General features: G+C 33.3%; 1 protein-coding gene across 7 annotated transcripts in view; it reads left to right on the forward strand.

The window, feature by feature from the left end:
• Window positions 1–3,146: 3,146 nt before the first annotated feature.
• LOC143232395 (transcriptional coactivator YAP1-like) overlaps window positions 3,147–25,786 on the forward strand; it is an 81,718-nt gene continuing 59,078 nt past the window's right edge. For 3 of the 7 annotated variants that reach the window (XM_076467782.1, XM_076467787.1, XM_076467786.1), the window contains exon 1: window positions 3,154–3,834. In XM_076467782.1, the coding sequence (XP_076323897.1) occupies window positions 3,347–3,834 (488 nt within the window). In that variant the 5' untranslated portion in view covers window positions 3,154–3,346. Of the gene's footprint in view, window positions 3,835–25,786 lie in introns of all 7 variants that reach the window. The other 4 variants (XM_076467783.1, XM_076467784.1, XM_076467785.1 and 1 more) reach the window with 2 other exon arrangements.

The following is a 25,786-nucleotide window of genomic DNA, read 5'->3' on the forward strand; positions in this document are numbered from 1 at the left end:
TACAGAAACTTGGATTAATTTTTGTTTTAATGTATCCTTAATTAATACTTTGTGAAAAACTGATCTTTAATGATCTCTTCAAATATTTGTTTATTCATAAAGTTCCAGCCCCTATTACCTGAGTAATTTGTAAAATAATGTATCAATTGTAAGTTGAAATGTTGATTGGATAGGTTGTCTTGATCAATTGATGGAAACAATCACTTTATTTACATGAAGGCTGAGGATGGCCTTTTCATAAACATGCCCAGGCTGTCTATCTGAGAATCTGTGATTCACATCCAGTTACTAAAGAAATGCTCTCTCTTTCCTGTGTGTGTTGCTGTATAAGAATAACACTCAAATCCCATTATTCACTAAGATACAGGTAGTTCAAGAGTTGGCAATGATTGCTGTTGACTAGCTACCTTCATTCAAGTCTTTTAGCATGAAATTAGAGCCAGCTATGTATAGATAACATTTATGTAGATTTGTACAAAAAGTATCAAACAAATGAATCATTAAAATATTCTTTATCAAACCTTGTCAAGATTCAGTATGATCAGATTAAGAATTTGTTTTCATGATTAGACTGTGATCAGTGAATCAGTTTAACATTACAAATGTTAAAGATAGTGCCACTGTCATAAAAATACTGGTAAAAAATAACATGTAATATTTACAAAGATTCTTTCTGAAATACATAATATGACCTAAATAAATTAAATAGCTAATTATATACACAAAATTTTGAGATGTTTTTTATATTCATTTTTTAATAACAGCCAGTAATTATGTATGATTTCTATGACAGAACATAAAATGCTGTATATTTTTTTATTTTTATTAGACAAGGACAAGTTTGCTTATGTTTAATAACAAAGACAAACTCTGATAATTGAAACTTAAAGTAATATACATATTAATCTCTAATCCTGTTTGATAACCATTTATTTGGTGGAAGAACTATTTTTCTATGCAGGAGCAAAATGAAAATAGGTATACGTACTACATCATAAAGTATAATGGTCTTATTAAAAAAACCTTGTATCTTACAAACTTTGCTTGTGGTGATGTATGTTTTATGATAATTATCTCTGAAATTTAATTAGCAAAAACTGTATTAATGTAGAAATGAACAAGATTAACAAAGAATAGAACTGGTTTATTAGAATTAATAATGAATCAGAAAATAAAACTTTTAAGTAATAATTAATGTCAAGGTTCTGTATTGTGATAGAGAGTCAATGTTTTATTAAGTCAGTCAAGTCAGAAAAATAAATCATTTTGTTAAGAAGTATACTTTCATAAATGCATCAGAAATGTGTTGGTTTCATTTTAAAAATAGCAAAGTTTTAGAATATGGTTTTCTTCTCAGAGTGTAGTTTATTGTGTATCTTGATATTAAGGTTATTATTTTTAAGATGTCTATGTATGTAAACCAAACAGTTTTGAAATGCTAATTAAATTTAACTATTATTTTTTTTAACATCTTAAATTTTTTATTAAACTACCTTTAAATGCATGGCTATATGGATAAGTAAGTTTGACAGAGCTCAATTGTGTTTAAACTGAAAATTGTTTTGAATGTTATGTTTATAAGTATGTTATGTAATGTGTTTATTAGGGTAGAGTTTGAGCCTAGACATTGATATTAAGCAACAAAAATATAACAGGTTTTGTTTGTATATCTTGGAAAAGTGTGAAATTAATTATGTTCGGTTTGAGCTATAATGTTCAAGAAATCTTTTGATATATGTTTTATTTGTTCTCACAATAGAAATAATTCATATTTATTTAGATGTTTTGGCATTGTTAGTTTTGTGAGGAACAACAATCAAACCAACCAGATAAACATTTTTGTTTTGGGTAGCTTGAAAACCACACTAAATTAAAAAATGCGTAGTTTCGATGAAATAACTAAAAACAAATAGTTAAAGGTTTACTACATTTAATTATGTTAAATTATAAGTAGTTTGTATTTAAATGGACGTCGTTTTCCAAACTGTGGGATGTACTACTCATTGGGGGGGGGGATGTTTGGCAGGCGAGCTTAAACTTAACAACGGAAGAAGAAAAAATGTTGGAGACGACAATGACCTAACAAAACCGTCACTTTACTCTCGTGTTTACTCCTTACAAGTATAATTTGCCATTAAAATTATCATATCACTTGTGAAAATTATTTTAATGTGAAGGGTTTCAATGGAATCTTTGTTAAGTTAGGAGGGCGCAGCTATTGGAAGTTGAGGAAACACTGGATTAAGACATCTTGATATTTCAGATTCGTAAATTAAATGTTAAATATTTAGAGCGTCAGCGTTCAATTTAATGTACAGAGCATGTTGAGTCATTCAGAGGCGCCGTGCCCATTATATAGAATACATATTTATGTATAGTTCAATGTTGCAAAAATAATGTGTATGTATATAAAAATGTGTGTTTTTTTATAGCAAAGCCATATCGGGCTATCTGCTGAGCTCACCAAACCCCTGATTTTAGTGTTGTAAATCTGTAGACTTATTGCTGTACTAGCGGGGGACCGTATATGAAAGTGTGAAAGGAAATAGTTTAAACTAGTTGCTACTAAATTTCATTTTGACAAATTCCAAGGTTATTAAAGAATAAAACTGAAGTTTCCGCCTTCCAGGCTTTGTTCTCTATTCACCCCTTTCGTATATTAAAAAAAAAAAAAACAACTAGAGGTGCTTTCGCATATTTCCAAAAGTTAAAATGCAAACACTGTTTCCCTTCTATTTGACACAAAGGTATAGTCAAATTAAACACATTTTATCGTGCACTTTGACGTCGAATACCAAAAACAGCTTCACGAGCAATCTATGTTTGTGGCTTGCAAAGTTGACGATTGTAGATCTTTATAATCTAGGGTGGTACGCTAGTTTTCAGTACAGATCTATCAATATTTAAATAACAATAACAAAGTGAAAAGTTAAACTACGAAATTTAACGGATGATTGAGGCCGAGTACATATTATAAACTTTTCACGAGTGTTTAAACGTCGTATTTAATTACTTTATGTACACAAGTCACGACATTGTTGGCAACGTAAGGAAGCACGAATAAACGTGAAACACCGAGCGTTCACAAATGAGAATCAGAAATGTATAGTAATTAGCGAGGTCGCTGCAGTCGCTTTTCTCTCATTTCGCGCAGCAGTGTAAGTACCTTAGTGGTGACAGTGGAGCGAGACCAGAGAAGCGAGGAGGTAACACGTTACAGATTCAGCAGCATCCGGACACTTTCATAATTTATTATTTCGACAGTTTATGATTATCATTTAATCGAAACTTAATTCGCGACTTTATTATTTATAAAGTAATCCAGGGAAGAGCCAAAAACGCTAAGATGTCCCAGTTAAGGGATGTCGTCGAGCAAAAAGGACCCAATCAAACTGTATGCTACGATAGCGAAACGAATTTGATTTTGGATGACCTCTTCAAAGCAGCAATGCTTCCCAGAGATAGTCAAGTTCAGTTGAGTGGGCCTCCTATGAGACTTCGAAACCTTCCACGATCTTTTTTCCAGCCACCAGAAGGAGGATCAAAATCTGCTTCCCACAGTAGAGAATCGAGTTTTGAAGGAACATTCTCACCTCCCCCGTCTTCTGTTGGTGTAAGTTCGACTGCGCCGTCGCCTCGACAGCAAGCACGTGGTTTAACAGTAAGTCACCGTCATACACATTCTTCACCAGCTACACTACAGCAAACCTATAATCAAAACACTCCCCAACATCAGCATTTGAAACAACAGAGTGCTGATAATACCGATAGTGTCCCACTTCCTCATGGGTGGGAGATGGCAAAAACATCATCAGGACAGAGATACTTCATAAAGTAAGTTGATGGCGTTCTGATTTGCATAATTACAGCAGTTAGTTGATACTGATTAATGTTTTCAAAGTATTATAAATTATAGTTATTTACGTTTTATACAGTTTCTTAAAGAAATAAAGCACAGATCAGTTATCTTTTAACAGTAATCAGAGAAATATAATGGAAATACTTGTAATTCAGCTTGCAGTGAAGTTATCAAAAACGGTAAAGATACTGTTTATATACGTAAATGTAGGTTGGTTGTGTTCTTAAGGAAATGGCATTCTGAAAAATGATCCAAAGAATCAAATTTGATTTGTGAATTTTGCACAAAATGACTATATAACATCAGCACACATTTTCTTCATCATACGTACTCATTTTAATAGTAATACTATGTTAATAATAAAAATGATTCATTCTAGAAAAGTAGATTTTATGAATTCCTTATTTATATTACTTAGTTTTGTTGTAACATTTCTAGCAACTATTGAATAAGTTTAATCATGTTTGTAGTGCTTTTACCTTTATATTAGATAGGTAACATATTTTAATTTTGGATGAAATACCTTATTATGTTTCAAATATATACATTCAATGCTGTACCCAATGCCCTCAAGTGGCATAGCAGTATGTCATGTGTACTTACAATGCTAGAAACCAGATCTAAGTATCCATGGTAGACAGAGCACTGATTACCCATTGTGTGACTTTGTTTTTGTGCTTAATTACAAACAAACTGTACACCATAACAGATAATCATATTGTGAAATCAGGAATTATTGAGAAAGTATCTTTCTAGCAGTTCAGTATTTGCACATGTAGAATCAGTCAACAATTCCTCCCTACTGACGCTCGCTTGTAAGTCAGATTTTTGTTAGAAGTCTTTGTATTAATTGATAAGTATTTGGTTTTATAGATACTCAAACTTGTATGATTTATAATGGGACCACAGAGAGAAATGATTTTGTTTATTATATCTCTCCAGCCAAATTTATTATAAAAAAGTGTGAGAAACCAGAATATGTTTCAAATAGTTTAATAACTGATTAATGTATACAGCATTTGTTTAGTTCTATTTTCCTTCTTTTTGTACTTCTGTTGAAAGTCCTGAAAATGCCTATTTTCATTCATATGAACCAGTACGTAGATATACTGGCTGATAAACATGCACAAATTCTGCTTTTTATTACACTGATTATCGTGTAATATGCTTCATCCAAAATATGGTCTTTTTGAATAACAAATGTTACATGTTAGTTTCATTTAATTACAGAAAAGTATATAGTTGACTTCTTTTATAGATTTAATATCACATTGTTATTGAAAACCAAAGGTGTAAAGAACTACTGTATTTAACTTGTCTTAAATGGTGTAAAACTAAACTGAACCATTCAGCCTTTTCTCCTGCATATAGCCAGAGGTCCTTATAAAAACTTGTCATTGGCTTCTCTGGGCTGTTACAATTTGACATGCATGCATTATTGGAATTAAACATGCTGTATCTATTGTTTGCTTTTGTTGTGAGAGTATTATTTTTTTCTGTATATTCTGTAGAATTTTTCAACACAAACTTTCACATATAACAAATATAACACTTGAAGAGGTAAGTGTATTTGCTAAAATAACAAAAACAACTATCAACTTTTAGAACAACCACAGTACATACATAGTTTTAAATCTTTATATCCATTGATTTGCTAAAGCTGAGGCCAGTATGTTTAACAATATTAATAAGAGCCTTTAGCGTATTCACTAAATATCGGGTTAATATCAGTTTTGTATTAATAAAAAAAAAATCTTCATGAAAGCTATTATCTTCAGTTCCTTTTCTATTACTCAAAATTTGTGTATGATGTTAATTAATGAAAATTTTAATGTTTAAGTACTTCAGAATTTGACTTGAATAATAGTTAACATTTAAGATTCCTAGTTACCAAGTCCTAAAGTATTAGCCAGCTTAAATTAAAAAAAAATCTGGTTCTTGCATATTATTTGGGGGGGGGGTGCATTAAAATCACTTGAATGTGTGAGAAATTTAAAACATATTAATACAATATTAAATGTATACGGTTTATTTAGATTAATTTGTTTGTTTTCTTTTCAAAACAACAAAAAACTTAATATCTTGTGACTCATTTTGCATATATGTTCAGCAGGGAGAGAATTCCTTTGCCTTGTAGAGACCACATCATCACTTTTAGGTAGATTCCAAATTTTAATAATCTTTGTGGCAAAGATAAAATGTGGCTTAACTAGAAAATTAAAAAAATATACATTTGTTACATTAAGTTTAATCACATCACATTTATATTAAATCTGGTTTAAAAACAAAAATTATGGCCCCCTGTTAATACATAAGCACCAAAATTCCTTTAGCTACAAGAATTTTAAGAGCCTATCAAAGTTAGTTGTAAGTTTATTAGTGTTGTCAGATGTTAAATACAATATAATGTTTCACATGTAGAATTACAGAAATTCTCTATTCTGCATCTTTTTTTTATTACAAAAATCCTTAATCTTCACAAAGAAACTTGTGTTTAAAGAAGATTAACCTTTGATGAACAGAAATCATGAAAGTAGAACAGTTGAACTTTACACAAGAAATGGTGTCAAAAGTTAAATCAAATGAATTTACTTTTCTCCAGTAACTGATTGTTTTCAAGTTAGAAATTCTATATTAGGGCACTGCTAAACAATTTGAAAGCTTTAATAATAATATCCCAAAACACACACAGTAACAGTTATAGATAATTTTGAAAGCTGCTTTGGTAGTTTCACACCAGTCTATATGTATTCATTCACTGTTCCAATTGCTACTAACAGTATGTTAAACTACATGAAAAATAAGATCAATTACCAAAAGGCATTGATGTATATTAACCTGATTTTACCCTCAGAATAGTTGTGTTGGGCATGATTTTTCCATTGTTACATTTTCACCATTTTTTTTTGTTTTTCTCTTTAAATTTACATTGTAATCATTACATCTCAAAACTGATGTAAAGCTTGTGTTCTATTAAGTTATATTTATTGCACAGCATGAGAGTAAAAGAACTTTGCAATTTATTAGATACATTATAAGTAATTGTTTCAAGGAATCTTCATGTTATCTGTAAAGTGTAAAACCCAAAGAATTTAGATGTACATGTAAACATGAGAAGGGTTAAAATGTTTTGAAAGTGAAGTAATTATAATAATCCAATGAGACTAAACTATGCTTCTGGTCATTGCTATAATTAATTAAATAATTTTTATTACAGATAAATACATACCATATATCTGTCTGTCCAGTGTGATAATATTCTTTGTTACAAAGATTAATCATTTTTAACCACAATATTCTAGTTTGGAGGAGAGCAAGTAATTTATATCATTAACTGCCCCTTTTGTCATCAGTTTTTACTTTAAATATTCTTTTTATATTGGGTTGAGGAATAATTCGTGAGCGTTTTTTCAAGTTAAAAAAATATATTCATAAATGAAACGCTTTCGCAAAATATTTCATGTCATTTGGTAGATAATTTTTTGCTCTAATAGATGGTGTGTTTGATTTTCATATGTCTTTAATTTTTGCTTTCATTTTCAGCTCATTAAATGGAATGTCAAGTGGACAAAATCGAGCATTTTCGACACCATCTGCTTTTCGCATTTAATTTCTTGCAATTTCGTTTAAAACAATGCATACTATATACCTAGGTATTACATGAAATAAAGTTTCATAATAAATGTTTTGGGTGTAATGTGTTCATGCATTGAAGTATTGTATAGTCTTGCATGTAATGCTTGAATGAAATTATTTAAAAACGCTCACGAATTATTCCTCAACCTAATAGAATAGCATTTCTTAAACAGCATAATAGGGTGTCTAAGCATGTCTCCTGCTAATAGTTATATGTTAAATTTGTTTCCTGTTTAATAATATAGGAAACTCTTCCCCAAGGCTGCTGTGCACTAGAAGTTGAATTTCAGTACCAGTACTGTTAATAATGATATTAAAGTTATTGCATTATGCACTTTTTTCATTATGCCATAATGGAAGTGAGACACTTAACATTTAAACAGTAATATCTAAGGTTGAAATAAATGAGCGGCTGCTTCAGCTATTATCTAGTAAGATATGTATAAGAACTTTAGAAATACGGGCAGTAACCAAAGCCTTGTTCATTGGTGTAAATAGGTCATACCACCCCTCTTATTGTTGTTGTTGTTAAATTGACTTGTCTGTTAGTGTTATTGACCTACAAGTATCCATACTCAAGTGCTAACTCTGGACTAACAGCCTTTGAAGATCATTACTGAATTGAGCTTGTCATATGGTTTTTGTCTTGTAAATTTTTGTTGGTAATTAGGTTCATAATGTAATCATAAATCTTTTTTTCATATCTATAAACATTCAGTACGTGGTTAAATTAATTGTATGGTGTATACAACTTAAGTGCCTTTCACTTGTGGGATTGTAATTGTTTTTGGATTTTTTTTATGTTTGTTACAGACACACTTTATATATTTTGTTTTAAAGTAATGAGTAAAAAATTTTGTCTTGTATACTTGCATATATTTTACTATAACAGTAGTTCTTGTATTCGGTCATATTAGAAATTTTCTTTGCTTGAGATTGACAACTGTATTTATTCAGCAATAAATATAATTTTCTTATTTTACATTGGTATTACTGTTAGATTTAAAATTAACTTTTAGAGGTTTGCCAATATATTTTTTAGACGGAACGACTTTGTATGAACTGTACTAGTAAACTGTTAGTTTCTACACTCGTGTTTGTAATAAATGTTTGTAGAAAAATTATTTGAAAAGTTTTTAGTGGCAGTCTTAGCCACGTGAGGCTATAATCGTATTGACCCCGTATGTTTGATAATTAATTGTTTGAATGTTCATGTGAAGTTTTATTACAAAGTTTCCCTTTTAATATTAAGTCGTTAACCACGATATAATTTTTTTTTTTTCAGTGTAGCCCATAGTATTGACAAAATAATAGAATTGTCCATTTTTTCGATGTGATTCTTGTAAGAGCTGAGCCTGTGGTTCAGTCTCACATCAGAAGCGACCTACCGAGTGAGCCACTCAAGTCGCGGCTGACGCCACTGACTTATTTTTGGCCCGCGCCTGGCTGCACTTTTTAACTCACGCGGGTGCAGGCGCCTGTAGGATGCTCCGTTTCTACTGAAAATAGCGACATATTGGTAGGTCCCTATAGGCCATGTGTCCCGCCTTCCCTCATTCTGCTGTCCTATAATTTTGTTAGTGAAAAGGGGGTAAAAGCCTAAGTTTATTTTGTCTTAAATTTCAGTCCGTAATGTGACGGTTGAATCATTGAAATTGTAACATCTGAAAACAAACTGGATCATCAGCATGACGTGGCGACTTCGAGAAAAATTGAAAAAGTTAGGTCTTCATGCCAAACAGGAGTGGAAGCAACACCCAGGAATAGAGATGTTGCCCGTTTTTTCAGGCATTTGTTTGCTAAATAAAAAAAACAGTACTGAAAAAAATACATCAGGCAAGGTATATCACAGCTCCATAAAAGGGTAAAGGTTTTATTGGCTTATGTCACGCGAAGAGCTCAGTGGAAGGGAAGCATACACGAAGCCGTATATTATATAACAATTATGGTTAACACATTTTGCAGTAAAGGCTTTTTTTATTTCATCTTAAATTTGAACAACACATGCATAATAAATTAACACGCATTCATGACAGTAGCTGTTAGGCCTTAACCTATACATATAATTATTTGATTTGTTTTTCTCGGCTTTGTGTTCATACGCAGACGAAGAAAAGTCTGTTTTCACAAATAATATTATACTAATACATGTCAAATTCGACAAAATATATAGTTATATTTTAAATTAAGGCCTAAAACTGGGGAATATCTAATTAATTTTGGAAAAGTTGTTTATTAAACTTCCTTGTAAACAACATTTACAATATTTCCACTTTCAGGGACACAGTTTTAATAACTGTACTCTGGATAGAGCAACAAAGTTAGTTAATCGTGAGAAAAACGGATTCAGCTAAGTGCAACGCTAACTGATAAATATCCGTTTTTCCTACTATATATATTGTAATATACTTACTTTTAGTGATATTTTTTGTTTTTTCGTTAAATAAATTATAACTATTCATCTCAGTTATGATTTGTGTATGATTCATAATTCATGTAGCAGTACAGGTTTAGAGAATAGAAATAATACAGTCAGTTACGAATAAAATCAAAATGACTGAAAATTATATCATACCTTCATTTAGCAAATTTTCCGAAAATGCGTTACGTAACAAGCGTAACATCTGTCCCCGGACCAGCATCAGGGGTTGGGGCACCAAATTGATGTTACATAATTAGGAATTATGCCTTACATTTTATCACGAGGGGGCGCGAAAACTGACTTTGTCCCCGGGCGCTGAAAATCTTAGCTACGCCTATGTGCGGGAGGGCTAAAAGTTACGATCAATCCCACTATTCGTTGATAAAAGAATAGTCCAAGACTTGGCAGCGGATAGTGGTGACTAGCTGCTTTCCCTTTAGTATTTTACTGCTAAATTAAGGATGGCTAACGCAGGCAGCCCTCATAATGCGTCGAGCGAAATTTAAACCAGGACCTTTCTCTCTTTTTTTTTTTTTTGTAATTAAACATTTTTATTAACTGTGACGATTATTGCTAATGATTTATTACCAAAATTAACAAAATAAAATGAAGTTAAAATAAAGTAAATTGAAGGATTAGTTTTGTCTTGAAGTTTTGAGAGTAAGTTGTACTTTTTGTTCGTTATGAAACATTCCATTTCAACTCTTTCCCTCTCGACGTATGTATTTTAGTTTATTGAGTTAGAACGAATATCATACGGTGAAGTACATAACATTTTACAGTTTTGTAAGAATTCCGATCACGTTTATACAACTGCGACAAGCATGGCTTGGTCTAGACAAGTCCACGATCTTTACGCACCTGTGTCATCGGGTCGTTTCTCTGAGCCCTTTCGTGTTGCTTATGGGAATGAAATTTTACGCAGGCGGACAATGTTGATATTCTTTTTCATTTTGTGTCTCGTGACTGTCGTTGGAGGACGTTTTCGTGATTAAGAGTATTCATCTTTTTTTCGTGTAGTGCTAAGTAGAGAAAGAACACACAAAACGGAAAGTTTTCAGTACTACGCTTAAACATTCCATCAAGAATGAATGAAAGAAGTAATGAAACCCTCACATTAGTCCTAGTGAAAGTCGTGTTGTTGCGAGGAGAGTGGTTTTGTTTTAAATTATTTTATCATAAATAAATGATTGTTGCACACACTAGTTATTTTTCCAATTGTCTGAATCTTGAATATCCAAAGGGTGAAATTTTTAATGGGTTTTTCTTTGTGATGCCATTCGAAGAATGGCGTCACATTAAATTTGTATTTTAGGTCACATACATAGATACACTTATACAGTTTACACTCGTTACAGTAAGATGTGCAGTTTGATTAATTTTTGAGAGGCAAATTTCATAACCGCCTCTGCCATTGGTGAAAGCCTGCTTGATCCGATGAAAGTCTGCAAGGAAAGGTGAATCCCACTCTATATATAAGCTTTCTGGTAGCCCCTAGTGGCACACCGGTATTCTATGGACTTATAACGCTAGAATCTGGGTTTTGATGCTCGTTTAGACAGAGCACAGATAACCCATTGTGTAGCTTTGTGCTAATTTACAAACAACAAAAAAGAACATCAGAGCTCTTGTAATGCACTTTAAAAGTCATATGCGGAAAATATGTGCAAGGATTTTCAGTAGCGTTCATTCTCCAAGAAAATTGTTGTTAAGAGACTTTAAGTGAGGAGGTGTAGAATTGAAGTCGAGAAACGTAGCATAACTTGCAAAGAAATTGTATTAGTTCTTGTTGAAGGCAGCCCATTTCACAGTAGAGATGTGGTCAAGATTTGTTCCTTCTGAATTTTGTTTACTGAATGCAATACATTTAATAATAATCTTGAAATTTTCCGTTTTACGGAAAAGTGTGTTGTATATCAAGTAAAATTTTAATTATTAAATCTTAAATTCAGGCTTAAGCGCTTATTTTAACTTTAAAAACTGGAAGTTAAATGGTGTGAATCAGGAAAGAGGGTGGAACGCAAACAGCTGCAAATTTTTTTATTCTCCACACTTTAACAGAATATTTTTTTACCGAGTATTTTGGTTATTGTGGGAAACAAGCCAAAATACTGAATATTTTATTTACAACCATTGACTTGCATAATTTTGCAGTGGTGTGAGTGTCGTTGAAAGTCAATTATTTACAATACCTACTGCAGTAACAGCATACGGGTTATTCTACAAAATATTTCTATTTTTACAAATATGGAAAAGTTTAATATGGATCTGGTTTGCGTTTGGACTACTAAGTTAGCATGCTAAGTTTGTTCTAGATTGGTTTGTTCGTTTAGGAGAAGATGCGCCCACAGACAGGCATAGTTTTCTTTGATATTGGGTATTCACCACACCGGTATGGGTATATATATATATATATATAGGGAATATGTGAGGAATCATGTACCCCCGATATTTATACTCGGTTCAGCCTCGCTTTGCTCGGATAAGGTGTTTTAAAAACTTCAGCATGTTATACAAATTCATTATCAGTTTCTTCAACTCTGCTGAAGCATGTTCTGTTACCAGCTGATATACGTAATTAAGTACAAATGCATACCTGTCGGTTCAGTTATAGATAGTTATGTGTAGGTGACCTTTATGTAGTGAAAACGTAGCATGAAGAAACATTATAATCGTGCCTTATTTTTCTTCACACTGTGTGTATAATTGTAAAGTGGAGGGAACAATTTCGTTTAAAGTGTAACTGGATCACAAAGTTGTTTTTCTACTAGTACTTTTCTGTGTGGTGGTCTGCCAACAATTATAAGTAATTCCTGAGTTACGAGTATTTTTTCTTTTACTGAATTCTGGCTTCAGTTCGAACGTAAATGCTGACAACGTTCATTTTGAAAAAATGAAGATTGTTTAAGACAGCTTGGATGATCTGTTAATTAATTATGTGTGATATGGTTTGGATTTGTTAATCCTGTGAGTCAGTTGTCAGACAAACCGCTGTGATACGATTAAACCAAATGTAAAAAGGGGCAAATTTGTACCACATAAAAATCCCTGGTGATGAATAGATGTTCAAACATTCACAACATTCTGGGTAGGGATGCTCTTTCTTTTGTGATTTTTGTTTTTTGTAATATTTTAAGTAATTTGTTACCGCATAGTTACACTGCTAGCGTAGTGCTACAATATTGAGTATTTTATTCTAAAGTTTCTTTGGGTTGTTATTACAATTAGTAACAGGACTTTAAAAAGTACTAGTGAGTTTGGTAAACGTATCAAGAAATGTGATAGAACACTATTTCTTTTCTCCCCCCTTCCGTGGATCAGCGATAAGTCTCAGGGCTTTAATAAGAAAATGTGTTTTGATAACCGCGGTGGGAAGAGCATAGAGCCTGTTGATAAACTTTGTGCTCAACAAGAGACAAACTTAATGTTTGTACCACCAGATGGATTCGTAGCTGATGTTACTTGCTTAGAGTAAGAGATCTGGTAGGAAAGGAGTTAACGAAAGTCTGTGTTGAAAGTTATTGAGTCAATGTATAAGTTAGTGTTTATTTTATTTCAAGCTCTGTTGGAGTACTTTGAAAATAGTTTGATACATAGATTTCGTATATTGGTATCTTCACAAAAGAAAAAGCTATAATGTGTGATAAAGCTCTTCCTAGTTAACCAGGAGATAACAGCATTATCATGTAGTAACGATGATAGAACTAAATAGTAGTATACAAGACTACTTGGTTAATGAAACACAGATTTGTCTCTAAACTGCCAAGAACATCTATCTTTTTCTTTTTTTTATTATTTTGATGTTTGATTGGTTCGTTGAGTTTGTCAGTGGTGTGGATTACTTGTGTTATTTGTTTTGATTTATTGAATATTTTAGTAGCTTGTATTGGTTTGTGTTAATTAACTGATTACTCTCATCGTCAGTTGCAGTTAATTTGTTAAATTATTAGTTTTAATTCACTTGTTAACTTAATCATAAATATTTTTTTCAATTGGTGTGTGACTTGTAGCCTGAGTTTGGATTAGTTAATATCAAATAGACTGGAGTTTGTACTCCTGGTTTTACCAAACACATTGTTACTAGTTACATCATTCATGTTGGAAAAGAATAATCTTGAGTTGTCAGACAAGACGCTGTGATACGATTAAATAAAATATAAAAAGGGGAAAACTTGTACCACAAAAACAAATGGCTGATGATGAATGAAATGTTTTAACATTCACAACGTTTTGGGTAGGGATGCTCTTTCTTTTGTGATTTTTTTTGTAATATTTTCCGTTTTCTTTATCCCTTAACTTCCTTGCGACAAAATACGTTTGTGTTCGCGTATAATATATTAATTTATATAGAAGTAATCATATTTACATAAATATAAGCAAATTGTTTGAACAAAAAAGTTAATAGAACATAAAATGAAGCTACAAGGGAATTTTCTAAAGTTTTCGAAACTTTAGAGATAACTATTAAAACATACTAATTTTCATAAGAAAAGTACTTAGAGAACAAGAGCGCTCGATTCTCAAACCGCGGATCGCGAGTTCTAATGCTTGCCTTTTAGCATTTTGTTGATAAAAGAGTTGTAAGTGGGTGATTATGATTTCCTTCTAATCTTTCACTGCTAACTTATGGACGGCCAACGCAGAGAGCCCTCTTGTAGCTTTGCGCGAAATTCAAAACGAAGCAAACTATGTTTAAGGTGATACAGAAAAGTATGCACATTTACAAGTTATTTTCGATAGACTCCTACATAATTCACGAGATTATTTTGCAAAATATTAGGAAAGAAATGACCTTCTGTGTGAATTAGATCGCTACTGTATACATGATGTGGTTAGCCCTAGATATCTCTCGTCAGTTAAGAATAAGCATTTGATAAGGCCACATAATGCTAGATTAAGAAATACACATTCGTTTTTAAGCTGATACGACAAATTTAACGGTATTTATGTGAATGCTCTCGATTTAGTGTAAAATTAATGTAGCTTAAAAATACATAAATTTGCAAAAATTAATATAGAGAAAATGTATTTTTAAACGATTATAAATGTAAGTACCTACATAGCCATTGTCCCGAAAGAGGTCAGAGTGAATGTGAGATACTCTGACCTTCATATAATATTTAAATTCATATTAAGCCTAAAACAGATAATCTAACAGAATGGAATGGTAGAGGTCGTCTATACCCGACCATCTAAGGTCTATAAGAACCAATCATCGGTTAAGAAAACAACAGCAGCAGGAAATAGAGGGAACTTACTTATAGAGAATATTTTTTTTAATTATCTGAAAATAGTGATTCATAAAACAAAAAACATCTGATTTTGAGACAGTACTTTTGTTTATCTGTTATATTCTTGCTGGAGTAAGTGAAATTATTCGCCTTTACTTTTCTCTGTATGGATTACGTTGACATAGAATGGTGAGAGTGGCTTAATGTTGTATTACAGATGAGTATGATATTTTGTTATGATGAATTTTTCCATACATCTCCTTAAAATCCGGATTCAGTTTTCCGTTTTCTTTGTCCCTTTGCGAAACTGACTAGTAAATTTAGAATTGTACTATTTGTACTGAAGTAACGTAATGTTATCGCACTAATTCATGTTGCTTAATCCATATACGAGTCGGAGGATAGGTGTAATAAAAGGTTGTGCTCAGTATAGTAATAACATCTTGGTATTTATATCCAAATATCATGTATGCTGGAATACTAACTTCAAAGACTGTTTCGCTGTCACCTATATCGAAGTATATTATTATAATTATTGTCTTTCATATTTTTTTGTGAGCATCCACCTTTTCATATCTGGTTGCAGACCACGAAACGTGGTAAAAATGTAGGTTTGAACACCCGTATCTGTTCATTTTCTCTTTTCTTCCAAGCCTGTGAAACCAGCAGTGCTGAGGCTAAACCAAATAGACGGTGAACCCTGAACCCAATTTAAGTATTACTTCCGCCGGTACCTCAAAAACTAGGGCACATTACATAATGGCCCACCCTATGATTTGTGTCTCAGTGTTAGATATTTGTTTTGTGACTGCGTTTGTTTGTTTTTAATCAGGTTGCTTTTCCTTCGCTACAAAATTGTATATATCGGTTACAGTTTGTGTGTGTGTTCCCTTTCTGCCGAGGGTTGCATGAAATGTGGCTTTGGATCTATGCATACACTTGTTCCGAGGATTGATTAAACCCCTTGTATTTTATATATGCCCTTATTTAAAGATTCTTCTTTGTGTGCGCATGGACATTTGGTTTTCCTCAACATTTTTCATTTCACGATTGTCATGTACATAATTAGGTTTGCAGTAATTAATCAGTACTATTCTTGATGTCATTCTGGGATCGCTGCAGAAGACTGAAAACGTTGGCATTTAAATACCAAGTTTAATTATTTGTTAAAAAATGTCTTTTTGTCTTAAACTGTTTGAAACTTTCATTTATTTTCTGAGTTACATGTACACACATCTGGAGTAGAGAAAAATGAGAGTAGAAGTCAAAACGAAATTTTAAAAAACTTGTTCAATAAAGTTATCTTAGATTACACATTCTGTGGATCTTCAAATGATGTGTATTTAGAATAAAGTTTCAGAATTTTATTGTTTTTAAGCATGAGTCATTAATATAAAATAGGTTTAAGCGTTCTTTCTCCTTGAAAAGGCGATGTCTTGTCGCACCTTGAAAAGATAAAGCACTCTGTTTTTGTGATGACACATTTTAACTTTCTCTTTATTTTGTTGACTGATATAGACTCGTGCTTGTCTTCTGACGTCATAAGCACGTGCTATACAACTGTGACAGTCAGGCGCCATTAAAAATTCATGTCAAACATGTTACTCCTTCAAAGTGACATCACGATAGGATACACTTGGATAATACTGACGCCAAAATTACGCGTCAGGCCTAGTGTTTGGTTTGACGCTTTTAAAGTTTGCATTTTAGTTTTAGTGCATCACTCTCTGTGGAGATGGAAATTTTGGAGGGTTAGGTTCAGGAGATGAATATACTGTTTGTATGTGTACTAAAGTTGCACACAGTTACAAGGTGCATCCAGTGCCGGCTGTATTGATATAGATGGTAGCCTAAAAGTCTAACCATGACTGTTGTACCATTGAAACCAGTTGTTAATGCCTCAACTAATCACTTTTATATCTAATAGCAGCGACTTACACTGAAATCGTATGCCTTCTGTCATTTAAACGTATCTATAAAATACAGTTTATACTTTAACTTTGTTATTTTTTGTTTACAAAAATACAGATATTGAAATAAACTTCATTGAAAATATAAATTAAAGAAACAAACAGCCAATGAAGAAAAATACGTAAATGGACTTATCTATCAAATAGAGAACTTCTATATTGGTAAAGTTACATAAGTTGAAAAAAAATCAGATTAAATGAATTCTTTAAAGGATTATATCTAAATAAATATAAAATAATACTTAATAAAATAAGTTACAAACTCGTAAATATATCGGGTAAAGAAAAATGACAAAGAAAAAATCATGGAAGAAACGTTAATAAAAATACAAAAACCTGATAAATATTTATATAAAATGTTTCATATACTTTTATTCTTTCAGTTTCGATAACTGTAGTTTCCTTCATCTTTCAGTGTATACATGTTTGTAAACTAGTGATGGAGGAATAACAATTGAAACATTTTCCGTTTCATTGCATTTGCTTATAATTCTTATCTCACTGATTTGGTTTGTAATACGTAGTCTTAAAATGATGTTGCTTAAAATAGTCGGATAAAGTTAAAAATTAGCACTATAACTTTACACTTGGTTGTTTGTGAAAGCTGTTTGTATTTGGCTAAACGAATGTACGGTTACTGTTAAAGACAAGCTACCGGTGGGAATATATGTAAGGATGCACGATTGTCGGCTACTGTTGTTTATGACAACCTGAAACCCCACTGCTTGAAGATGGCTCCCGTCTTACGTGGGCGGTTGAAATTTCTAAAGATATAGTTATTTAAAGCACTCTTTTTCACTATCTCTCCTGTATTGAGCCGTAGGAGCTTACGACTTGGGATTTCCTTTACTGATATTTTTAGCATGTAGATTTGTAAACTAGCTCTAATTTTATCTTGGAACAACATTTTCTGAGTCTTTATTCGGCCATGAAATATGCATTGGCTTTCCATAATTACCCTGAAAACGACGTGAAGAAAGGAAGTGTGGTGGCCATGGGATCCAGACTTTTCCTAACTATGACGTCACTCTTTTGTATGAAATCTCGCAGATAAGGCTGTTAATGCCACGAACAAAGTTGTATTTATAGAACAGAGGATGAATGAGAAACCCACAATGATTAGCTAACTGTTCATCAGTTCATGACTCTGCCGTATAGTGTGCGGATGTATATCGTACTGTAGAGACGTTCCCATGTGTCTGTGTGTATTAGCATCCATCACCCAGAGGTGGCAGGCTACATTACCGTAATTTGTGTATGTATATCGTATGGTAATTGGAAACTGACAATGTTCATGGGTCAGTTTATTTTAGGAGGTTTGCCTGAGATAAAAAGCAACCCTGAAATATGGTACATTCCCACTTTTTATAGACTTTTGAATTTAAAGACACAAGCACTTTATCAGTTAAATTGAGTCAATTATTACATTCTGCAAAGCAGGTTATGTAATTAACATTTAATGAGGTCATTAGGGTTTTAAAAACAAAAGAAAGAAGGAAGAGGGACATTATCTAAAATTATCCTTTGTACACTTTTTGCTTTTTGATCGGATATTCTCAATTAGTGTAATATATATTACACACACACACATATGCTGGCATAGCGTTGTATTTCAGTGATAGCTGTCCAGAGCTCAGCTTATATCATTATATACGATCAAATATTCTATCGATTTCATGCAGCACCTTGTAGCCGCTTTGTGTTAAACATACCTCTTTTGTACTAAGCTTCAAATGCAGTTTTATTATGGTGGTTCATAATAGATATCGCAATAGAAATTTGCTTAAAAATCATAATAGAACATTGAGGTAAAAAAAACATTAAAAAGTAGACTTTATCTTGAATTTGGCTATTTGTTCATATTATTGTTTCGCAAGTCTACAGTGAAATCGGCTGGGTTTTTTATTTCACCAAAACTTAGAAAATACGCTATATGAAACGCTCCGAATGTTCATGAATTTTTTAAAGTTTGTTGTTTTTTTTCCATTGACAGTTCATTTACGTAGTTATAAATATATAATAGATGCAGTGTTGTTATGAGCGGCTGCTTTTTGTACTTGACGCGTGTTTCCACGAAACTTCAGGGCAAAGCCACTTGACTCAGTGAATAATTAATAGACATGAAGCTTTTTATAAAGCGATGTTTTAAATATTTTATTTGAAAAGGCTACAGCTTTTCTACTGTTATATACATACTAAGTGAGATGTTTTGTCTTACTCTAGACATATATTTATTTGCCCGTTTCTGTGCATTAACAAAAACCAACATATCAGGTAATTTAAAATTGAAAATGTTAAATCTACAGGTACTGTTCACACAAACACAAAACAGTAAGCAGACAAGGTTGGGTATCTACTGCTGACAACTTGTTCAAGCTGCAAATCCCTATTATGACATCGCTATACAATTATTGCAAGTGATATCTACTGCAGTGTGGGATCGCACAGGGATTTTGATTGAGAAGGTACTTTTAAACTCAATTCGACCTCTTTAGTTTTGACCTACTGCAAAATTTTCCAAGTCCTTCACTTTCCACTAAAAAAAAAAATTTCTAGCGTACTCGTAAGTTTGAAACTACAACTCGTGCATTCTAACACATTAATTGGAAACTGATACATGAAAGATTCCTAATTTTATGTTGTTTATCGTAACTCTAGTTTTCTATCTCTAAGTGGATTTCCACGACTATATTTCAGCAAGTTTTTAACAGTAGACGATTACCATAGTAGATTTCCTCATTCAAACGACGATGGTGATTCTTTCTACTGTTTGTTATGATTAGCTGAAATCCTGAGAATTTAGTATTTATTACCACTGAATATAACAATGTTTCATATAACTATTTTTAAATAATTAGTGATAAGGTCGCGGTTGTAAATGGCGACTCATGTTAAGTGTATTACTTATTTTGCATGCAATACTTACGGCACTTTATTCTATCACACTTGTCCATAACAAACTGTTGAACACGTATATGTCATGTGGACCTTACAAGGTAAACTTGTTATTAAGTTTGTTTACGTTGCATTAGTCTGTGTTGAATCATCTTATAAAAACATTAGTCTGTTTTGATGAAACTGCTTTGTTGATGGAAACAGGTCAGTAAATCTGTGATGATACAGTCTTTGCCTTCAAGAAGTTCCACTGAGAACCACTTTATATTTTGTTTACTGTACTGGGATATCAGTACTTGTGTTAATTCTTTGTTTTACATCAGTTGTAATTTTTGAATAAGTTCAATGTGGTGGTCGAGTGAAAGAAATGTAGCAGTAAATTTTTAAAATCAGGTTACATTCAGCTGAACGCGTATTCACGTGTAGCTTAAAATTTATTCTCGATAAGTGGACATAAAAATACTCAAGAAAAATATGTTTTTAAGCCTACAACTAGGGACACTAAAAAGGTAAACAAATAAGGCTATAAATAGTGTCTACATTATTTTCTTAAGCTATAAATATCTATTTTGACTATGTCTGCAGTACTTAAAATTTTATTGGAATCAAAATAGGAATTTGTAACTTGAGAACGTGATGTAAACAGTATTTCCAACCTTATTTGTCTACTTTTTTAGAGTTAGTTATATAGACTTGAAATTTAATCTTTGTATTTGGGTTGAACATGTTTTCTTACTTTTTTGACGATCACTATTATCCATTTTTAAATTAACAGTTTTTACCAATATTTTTTTCTGTATTTATCTTCATTTATCTTATATTTTTATTTATATAAATTGCGTTACATAAAGCTTCAACATTACCACAGAGTTTATACCTTTGTCGAGTTTCACCCATAGCTATTCGAGGCCCATCTTAGCTAACTATACCCTAATTTAGAACTGATTGAGTAAATAAAGCAACTGGTCAACGCCATTCGCGATCGACATTTGGGCTACTCTTTTGCCAACGAATGGTGAGACTGATGACTGTAATACCTCCAACTGCTGAAAGGGGAACATGATCAGTCAGATGATTCGAACCCGCAAGTTGCGAGTCGAGTGTATTAATCACCATGCCGTGCTAGGTCAGAAAGTGCTTATATATTACTGCTTACTCAAGTTGATGGTAGTACTTAAAAATATTAGGAACTTTATAGAATGATCGAGGAAACATTCAAGTTTGGTTCTGTTAAGAGTTTGACGGGTATTTACTTCTTAGGATTGTGAAAAAGTAACAGTAATTATACTTGAGAACGGGTATCGGTTGAAGTCTATCCAGCGTGTTCTCAATCTTTAAGGTCAAGAATATGGTACTCCTGCGTCGTCACTGAAAATTACTGTGCATCGTTTATGTTGGTGATAGTCCAACGGTTCTGGAATTTTGATGAATGATCACGAGTTTTGTAGTATGGTAAGTGCTACTCTTCTCCTAGTTTTGAGATGAAAGCCGAGTGTGGCCTTGAAACAAGTTGGAAGATTGCGTTTTGTCAACGTTGAGAGATTGTAGTGTGGGTGGAATGGACTACTCTCTGTTCATTGAGCATAGGAACTTTATGTGAAGTGCCTACATGTATAATCGTTGTGAATATAAAAAATATTTCGAATGAACTTATTGTAGTTATTATGTTGAAATATTCTGACATGCTGGTTTGTGTAGTGTTCCAGCTCAAAACATGTACCACCCGTTTCATGAAACGGTCCTCCCATAACCGAAATTTAAATATTATAAAACATGTCTGGGACCACATGAAGGGGTTACCTCAAAGGGCAAGATTTCATATTTCTAGTAGTCATCAGTTTTCAGATATTTATAAACAAAAAAAGTCAAACTGTACCCAAAAACTTGTCGGAACGTTTTTAGAGCAAAGCTCTCAGAATTACAGAAGCGATACAAGTAAAAAGTGACGCTACACTGTAGTACTACAATTATCATTATGAAGATTTGTTATAGCTACACGTTTGAATACTTTTTCACTAATTTGTTCATATACACTGCTGGCAAAAATCTTAAGGCCAATGAACATAAAGAAAAAATATGCATTTTGCGTTGTTAGAGTCAACCACTTATTTGAGTAGAGCTTCGAAAGATGAAAATAAGAAAAGAGAGAAAAAATATTAGTATTTAGTAGGGAAAATGTGAACACTATGAAATTAGCCTAAATACTAGCTGTTCTAAAGTTTAAGACCATATTGAAACGAAGCGTTAATCTGTAAACACATAACGAAATTTAGTCATTTGTGATCAAGAATTAGCGTTGTCAACACATCTAACTGGCATCTCTTGTGTTACATTGGGTAAAAACATGGTAAAGGCTAAAAAGTTGACAGAGTTTGGACGTGGCAGAATTGTCGAGCTGCAAAAGCAAGGTCTCTCTCCACGTGCCATCGCTGGTGAGATTGGGCGTAGTAAAACTGCTGTTGCAAATTTCTTAAAAGACCCTGAGGGATACGGAACGAGAATTTCAAGTGGTCGGCTCAAGAAAATGTCGCCGGCGTTGAGCAAGAGGATTCGACGGGTTGTCCGGCAAGACACCAGCCGATCGTCGAACCAGATTAAGGCCCTTACGGATGCAGAATGCAGCTCAAGAACAATAAGACGACATCTCCGAGAGAAAGGCTTTAAAAACCGTAAACGTCTTCATAGGCCATAGAAAAGTAGAAGAAAGTTTTGTTCTCTGATGAGAAAAAATTTAACCTGGATGGTCCAGATGTCTTCCAACGTTACTAGCACGATAAGGATATCCCACCACAGACATTTTCTACACGACACAGTGGAGGAGGTTCCATCATGATCTGGGGTGCTTTCTCCTTCCATGGAACAATGGAGCTTCAGGTTACACAGGGGCGTCAAACAGCAGCTGGCTACATTGGCATGTTGGAGAGAGCATTCTTATTGACTGAAGGTCCTCGCTTGTGTGGAAATGAGTGGATCTTTCAGCAGAACAATACTGCAATCCACAATGCCCGCAGGACAAAGAACTTTTCCATGGCGAATAACATGATTCTTTTGGGCCATCCAACGTGTTTCCCCGAACTGAACCCCATTGAAAATGTTTGGGGGTGGATGGCAAGGGAAGTCTACAGAAATGGACGTCAATTCCAAACAGTGCATGATCTTCGTGAAGCCGTCTTCACCACTTGGAATAACATTCCAGCCAGCCTTCTGCAAACGCTTATATTGACCATGCCAAAGCGAATGCTTGCAGTTATTCGCAATGACGGCCGTGCAACTCACTACTGAGACCTCTTGTTGGACATTTCCTACCCTGTTTAGGACTTCTTTTTGATATGGTCTTAAACTTTTGACCAGCTAGTACTTAGGCCAATTTCATAGTGTTCACATTTTCCTTATTAAATGCAAAAAAAAAGTTTATATTTTTATTTTCCCTTTTCTTATTTTCATTTTTTGAAGCTCTATTCAAATAAGTGGTTGAGTCTAACAACACAAAATGCATATTTTTTCCTTATGTCCATTGGCCTTAAGAGTTTGGCCAGCAGTTTATATATATATTGATATTAAATGGCTGCTTACTTTTTGTCTTTTCGAATTTCGCATAAAGCTACACCAGGACTATCTGTGTTAGTCGTCCCTAATTTAGCAGTGTAAGACTAGAGGGAAGGCAGCTAGTCATTACCACACACCGCCAACTCTTGGGTTACTCTTTTACTAACGAATAGTGGATTAACCGCAACATTATAACGCACCCACGGCTGAAGGGCGAGCATGTTTGGTGTGACGGGGATTCGAACTCGCGACCCTCATATTACGAGTGGAGCGCAATAGATGATCATCAGATGGGCCAAGATCTGGAGAATAAGGAGGATGTGGAAGTTTTTCCCAGTCTAGCTGTTCAATCTTTGCAAATGTGATCCTTGCTGTATGTGGCCGTGTATTATTCTGCTGTAACAAAACACCTTCACAATTAATCAAAGCAGGCCTCTTCTTTCAGTACAACATTCAAGCGCTCTAACTGTTAACAATATAAGTTTGATGAAATTGTTACATTGAGTGGCAGCAACTCAAAATAGATCACACCAACAATATCCTACCAAACGCTTAACAAGACTTTCCCTGGGGTGGAGGTCTATTTTCGGCTTTGCTTTAGCCAGTTTACCTGCACTGAGCCATTGTCTGCGGCTGTTAACATTTTTATAGAATATCCATTTTTCATTTCCAGTCATTAACTTGTCCCCAAAAGGTGAGTTACGTTCACGATAATGCAGAGAAGTGCAAATGTCCACTCTTGCTCGGAGGTTGACTTCTGTTAAATCATGGGTGACCAATTTTCCAAGTTTTGACACCTTTCCAAGCTGTTGCAGATTACGGTAAACTGTTGAATGGCTTGAATTAAGCTTCTGTGCTGGTTCTTCAACTGTTACAGCACAATTTTCAACAAGTGCAGCCAGAAGCAAGTCATGATGAAACTCAACAGAACAACCTGAACATGGTGCATCACTTAAGCTGTAGTCACCTGATCTGAACTTCTGAAACCATCTTCGAAGTTTTCTTTCTTTGAGAGACTTCACACCATAAACACCTTGAATGTTTCGTGTAGTTTCTGCTGCACTGTTACCTTTTCAAAGTCATAAAGCATTATGTGCTTAATGTTCTCATCAGACACATTCATCTTCATAAGGGTTTATTTGATTAATGATCTGAAAAAGTGGAGTTTGGTTAGTTTCTTTTATTTGTCTGAACATTTTTATACACGTCCTACTACATATTTTAGTTATTAAAGCCTTCTACAAAGATATAAATGATGATACACTTTCTGTATTAAATTTTCGGACATTACTTGTGGGATGACCTGATAACAATATTGCATTTTGTGTTTTAAAGATTAAATACAATATTAATTAAAGTGAAATGATAAATATTACGTCATCACAGTTGTTACGGCACCCTGTGATTTATATTATCGTACCAAATCACGTTTATCTGCCTTGTAAAAACAAACAAACCAAAAAACCCATCGTGTTTAAGAATGTGAAATCCGATCATTTTTTTTATCGCTACTATGCGCATATGACTTAGTTATTTGCAGGTTTACGTGCAGTAATGTATTTTATAAGACGTATATTCAACGAGTAATGCTAGTATGTTAAGTTACGTAATAAGGTACTTAAGAGTGAAGTGTGGAATTGTTAATGGTGAGCTTTTATAACTCGAAATTCAGTGTGGCTGCGTTTATGTTTACACTTAGGATTTTAATTAGCTAGTTGCGGAAATAGTCAAGTTGCTTTGGGTTAATAAACGCCAAATCTCAGCTAATTATAAGTTCCTAAAATGAGCAACGTATTTCATTCGTTGTACATTTACTGAATTCCACACGTAAAATCATCAGATGTCTTTAGTACAGTTCTTACACATATACTGTTTTGGTTAGTAAGACAACAATTTAAATCCACTGAGTGAAGAGACTTCGTTCTTTACACACACACAAAATCTTCTTCAGTCGATTATGCATGTAAGACTTAAAATCAGACAAGCTGTACTCAAGGACACGAGGCCAACACCATGTGAAGATTGTCGCTTGAGGCACAGGTTCGCTCTCGCGGTAATTGATAAACTGGTACGGTACGTTTAGTTTCTCATTCTCTGCTCGTGGTAACTTCTGTGAAAAATCCTCTTATGTTTAAAAGGTATTTTGCATTAAGATTCCTGTTATTATTTGTGCGAGTGTTTATTTTTGTGATCATAAAGTGCCTGGCTTTCCTGTTTTTAACAACAA

This window comes from Tachypleus tridentatus, chromosome 11 (genome assembly GCF_004210375.1).
Source record: "Tachypleus tridentatus isolate NWPU-2018 chromosome 11, ASM421037v1, whole genome shotgun sequence".
NCBI classification, from domain to species: domain Eukaryota; kingdom Metazoa; phylum Arthropoda; class Merostomata; order Xiphosura; family Limulidae; genus Tachypleus; species Tachypleus tridentatus.